The sequence below is a fragment of the Nicotiana tomentosiformis genome, chromosome 4 (genome assembly GCF_000390325.3).
Source record: "Nicotiana tomentosiformis chromosome 4, ASM39032v3, whole genome shotgun sequence".
Taxonomy (NCBI): domain Eukaryota; kingdom Viridiplantae; phylum Streptophyta; class Magnoliopsida; order Solanales; family Solanaceae; genus Nicotiana; species Nicotiana tomentosiformis.
Window position 1 is genome coordinate 5,209,524 of NC_090815.1, and position 5,601 is coordinate 5,215,124.

The 5,601-nt window shown below is 35.8% G+C and overlaps 1 protein-coding gene across 1 annotated transcript; it reads right to left on the reverse strand.

Annotated features, from left to right (window-relative positions):
- Positions 1-387: 387 nt before the first annotated feature.
- LOC104090771 (acyl carrier protein 2, mitochondrial-like) lies at positions 388-4,336 on the reverse strand. Its single transcript, XM_009595948.4, has 2 exons — positions 4,019-4,336; positions 388-929 (listed from the first exon to the last, which is right to left on the reverse strand). The coding sequence occupies exons 1-2, from the start codon at positions 4,226-4,228 to the stop codon at positions 753-755; spliced, it is 387 nt and encodes a 128-aa protein (XP_009594243.1). The 5' UTR covers positions 4,229-4,336; the 3' UTR covers positions 388-752.
- Positions 4,337-5,601: the final 1,265 nt, after the last annotated feature.

The following is a 5,601-nucleotide window of genomic DNA, read 5'->3' on the forward strand; positions in this document are numbered from 1 at the left end:
GAGAAATTTGACAAGATGACAGGAATCTTCCTTTTTTTAGAGATAAATATTTGGAAAAGAGAAAAAGGAAAGAATTTAGAAAGCCATCTCATGACTACATGATGTAATTACCACCAATTCTCAACCCCTTGAGAATTGGAAAGTGTAATTGACTCCCCTCAATTATACCCATACTTGGCCAAATAAACAGGCCAAACTGTGTAATTACACCCAAAACTCATAACCTGTAGAGCCATTGTTGGCTAACATGACCTACAAGAAATTGAGGACCAACTGTGACATAAGGTCTAACCTGCTTGGGTAGGCCTTGATGGATTAGGCCTGATTGGCGAACATGTTCAGTATCTAGTCAAATGATTCACTCAAGAACGACAAAACACAACCAAATTGATCATAGTTCTGGGCAATAATTAAACTGTAGACATGTTTGGCTTAGCCAACGATGAGAAGACAAGGGATTAAAAACTTCATGTTGTCCCATGCCACCATGCAGCTAGGTTTATTTTCATCAGCAATAATCTTTCTAACAGCATAGACCACAAATCTAATAGAGATTAAACTGCTGTCTAAGACATTATAACAAATCTAGCCGATAATGGTAACTCATCTTCTGGAATGACCCAAATCCTTAAAAGAGCATAGAGCAGATTAACCACATGCTAGAAGTGAGTAGATGAAGAGCAGCTCATACTTGAACTGTGAAAAGAAAGGTATAAACGGAAATGGACATTCATCAAGCTACAGTTGTTCCTTTATTTAGCCTGAGGATGAGATGCAATGAAATCAACAGCCAAATTTATCGAGTGGATCTTGTCAGCTTCATTGTCAGGAATCTCAAACACAAATTCTTCTTCAAGGGCCATCACGATTTCCACGGTGTCTAAACTATCTAAACCAAGATCATTTTGGAAGTGAGCATTTGGGACAACCTGCCAAGTAAATGTAAAATGACATCTGTAAATATAATAGTAACAGTACTACTTCATGAAACTAACAAAGAATGAAATGCAGAAAACAACCTCAAAGATCACAAGTAAACCTAAACTAAAGACTACAAATTCGGACAGCCGTTTTTGTCAGAGAAAAGGATATGCGTCCAGGCTGAAACAGGTAACATTTACATAAACATCAGCAAGACCATAAACAGGTAACAGAAACAGTGGTAGCATCACTAGCAACAAAAATTAACAAGCAGTCACGGACATTCCAAGAATGTGCTGACGTGAAATAGAACTGAAAGAGGATTTGGGGAGATGGGATAGACATGGGAAACAAGGGGGACATTGTTGGTGTGGAGATAGGAAGTGTGTTAAGAGGTTTCCTTCCCCAACATTTCGAGTGTCATACTCATGCCGGAGAAAGATGACTCTGCAACACATCCGTAGAATACATGAAAGACATGTGCATTGGAAATCGTGGTTAGGAGGAATCTTCAGAATTGGAAGATGAACGAGTTTCAAAACCTGGTGGAACTACTTCACAAGCACATCATACCAAATGATACACTGAACTCATAGACATGAAGGGTGAAGACTGAAAAGCGACAGTTTGTTTATAGCCGAATATTACAGTCATAAATTCCCAATAAGAGAAGATTCGGACTTCTCTAACCAAACGAATTGGATCCTTAGGACATCCACGAAGGTGCTTTCTTCTTACGGGTGGCAGCTAGAGATGCGAAATTGACAACAGAAACCTTAAAAAGAAGAGAATCGCTTATGTGTTGGTGCTTCATGTGCATATATTCGAGCCAAGACATATATCATATCCTCTGCAGTACAATGGTGGCGTTGTGTTTGTGGCGGCTGGCCCTGGATTGGTTTAGAATGCAGTGGGTGATGTCGGGCAACGTGAAGAAAGTGCTACATAGATGAGCTTTTAGAAGGACAAAGAGAAGGTCTAGGGCATGGATGTCCCGTTAGCTCTCGTGTGGGTTGTTTGGATAGACAGAAACAGAAAATCTTTCGAAGGGGTAGAATACGATTTTGTTAATATAAGGGATGATTTTTTTATGTTTCGGTTTCTCTTGGTGCAACCATGAAATCCCTGCATCTTTTAGTGAGAATCGTATATTGAGTAAGTTCTCTACTTTTTTGGTATTTGGCTTGTATAGGAGGTTCTCCATAATTAATAATTATTTACCTTGTCCAAAAAGCACAAGGGAGAAATTGCTCCCATAAACTAACCACCAACACTTCTTTTGACAACGGAAACTAACCACTAACACTAAAATACATAATTTCAATGAGATTTAACTATTGAAGTTTTCCTCTTAGTTTAAGAAATCTTTTACTTTGTATGTCACATCTACATATTTACTGTTTATGTAAATACGAGGGTTAAAAATCTAGAGTCATACTATGACAAGCTCTCCATTTCCTTTTTGTGCTCTTCAACTCTTCCATAAGTAAATTTCCTACTAGAATGTTAAAATATAAGCTTAAGAACGTTAGAGTTAAGAATATTTGCAGAGTTCTATACAAAAATTGGACAGTGTCTACATCAATACAAATATCACATGTATATTGTGTTTAACGCCGGTAAATAGGCATGTGTAGCATTCATTACATTATCAAGTCATTAGAATATTTCTTCTCTTATCCACTCCTCACATGATAACAAAGCATTTGTGAGAGAATAATCCTAAAAAGCAGTGTCATCACAATTCCCCCCTACGATGCCTTGTCATAGACTCGGAACACCGCTTTTAAGTTGTGAAATTGATAGAGATTCTACTTATTCTGACCTCTTTCCTTTCAACAGAGCTCATATAAGAATCCTTTTTTTTTATTTATAATGAGAACTCATACAAGAATCCTATTCTTCAATGACCTCAAGAACTTGTTGCTATGGAAGAAGTTTTCCTCTCTATTTGTTGTATTTCCTTGCTAGAGTTCAGAACCGATAACACTTCACCATATTGTACACTAGACTTATACTATAACTTAATTATGCACAATAGATATAAGGGCGAATTGCAAGTTACCTCCCCATGATATTTAGCAGCAGATTAGCTCCCTACCTCATTGCTCATATCTCTCCGTCACTCTAAATGACGGAGTGATAGCTCTTAATAACACTAGTATAGAAACTACAAGGGAACAATCTGCATCTTTATCACTATTCAAAAGTACCACCTAACATTGTAAGCATGAGTAAACACAAAGGGCAGTAGACTGGGGCTTTCAGACCACAAAGAGGTAATGAGCCAATTTCTTCGCCATAGATCGGCAATCCACAAGTTGCTGAACCACAACGAGGACATATTCATTATTCGTAACTTTTGCTGCATTTTGTCTTACCTCCAGTCAGATATCAGTTACACCACTTCCCTGAGGCTGAATCAATCTTAAAGCTGATTAATAGATGGACATCAGCATCCTTTTGAGCGTCCACTCAATACCAGAATTTTATCAAATTCCCCATTAGGTGCAGTACAGCTCCTATTTTTATCTTCTCAATTCTAAAATAAAAAATCTATCACCATATTCTCTAGCTAAAAGATATAATCACACTATCCTCGATAAAAATTACACACAGTATAAACCAAAAAGGACCAGCAGCCTTACAACAAATTAACGCCCAGTGGCGGAGCTAAATGGAGGGAAGGGGATCCAATTCGTTGCAAAATTTTACTGTGCAAATAGGAAAAATCTAATCTTTTTTGTTATATATAAACTGTTGAGTCACCTTGATATAAGGAAAAAGTCTAGTGAAATGGCAAAATGGGTTCAACAGGTTCAAGTTCAAATGACAAGCGTGACATTCTAGTATTTTTTTCTGAATTCCCTTGTATAAAATTCCTGACTCCACTACTATTAACGCCAATGGATAACGTTAAAAACACAAAACAGAAGTGTAACAAAACACTCCCATGCCTAAATTAGTCGGAACCTGAATAAAACCCTAATTTCACTTTAAGTCATTTCCTGAGTAACAAATTATAAGTACTGTATATATATATATATATATATATATATATATATATATATATAATGAGAAATGTTAGAAAAAACACCTTGGAAGGATCAACTTTTTGGAAGTTTTTGACGACATTGATGACGCGATCTCTGACTTCATCCTTATCGAGAAATGAGCCTCTTACTTCGTCAGAGAACTGACGCCTGAAAAGCTGACTGAATGAGCCTCCAATTAGCCTAGGGTTTCGAAGTTGTGCCGGCCCAGCTTCCACTCTCAGGTACTTCAACAGTGCGATTCTCGCCGCCATTGAGAATGGAGAGAGAGAGGGAGGAGAAGGCCAAAGATTATGGAGAGAGAGGAATAGCCACGTCAGAGATGTTTAGGCGATTTATATATCAGACATAAACTGCAATTAAATGCGATTAATAAAGCGTTTTAGCGGTATTTTACCGAGTAGTTGTTGCAGTAATTAGTGTTTCAAAGGGCATAAGGCGAACCGTTTTAAATATGTGTCAGCCAGGCGTAAGCCCGAGACACGGGACGTAAGCCCATATATATTTAATTTTTAATATTTTATAAAATAATATAATTATATTAAATATTTATAAATAGTAAAATTACATAAAAATTAAAGAAAACTATAAATATGTGATATATATATATATATATATATATATATATATATATATATATATGTGTGTGTGTGTGTGTGTGTGTGCTCTATCCCCATAAAAAATTAGTCAAATCAATCTATTATACAATACTTAGAAGCACAACTAACTTGAGTCGAAAAGAATAAAATTTTCTACACGAAGGATGACTAACGTGTAATTTGAACTTTGAACTTGCTGCTACGAAGGAGAATGTAGTTCTCTTTGTATTTGTAAAAAATAAATTGAATATTCGTTACTTTTGAGAGATATTAGCAGACTAACAGATAAGATAAAGAATTGGGAAAGACCATGAAATCAATAAAAAAAGTCTTGACTTTTAAATTTAATACATTTCAGTTCCTTTTTAAATTTTTTGAGTAATTATCAAGCTGACTTTTGAGAATTTGGGTATTATATGAAGGATTTATTCAATAAAATTTGTTTTAATTTGAAAAAGTCTTTGGGACTTTTGCATCACTAAAAAAATGCGCCTCAAACGTTCGGGCGTACGCCTCGAATTGCTGGGCGCACGCCTCTTGAGACTTTCGCCCCACACCATCGCCTCGAGGTGTTTTTGGTGTGCCTCGCCGAAGGACTCGCCCCAAAAATGACTTTTAAAACAATGGTTATAATAAAGGACATTGATTAATTCGATTTACAAGCCTTTTCAATTCCCATCTTGGACTTCATTATTAGTTCCATATAAGTATCTTTTTCAAATCTTACTCTTCATTTATAATGCTTCGATAGAGAATGACTTACCAAAAAAAAATGTGGATTTCTCCAATACATAAGAATGAGTTATTCTTCGATATAAGATGACACATATTTACTAAAGGTGTAAAAAGATTCAACTGATAAACCACTATTGAATATGATCGGTGAATTCTATGAGGGCAATGAACATGATTCGATTGAGATTTGAAGAAAAAAAAGATTTGAAGTTAACTTTGAAAGAAGTATTTTAAGTTCAGTTTGTAAATGATATAAATTTCTTAAAATAATCAGTCGAACCGAAACATTAATG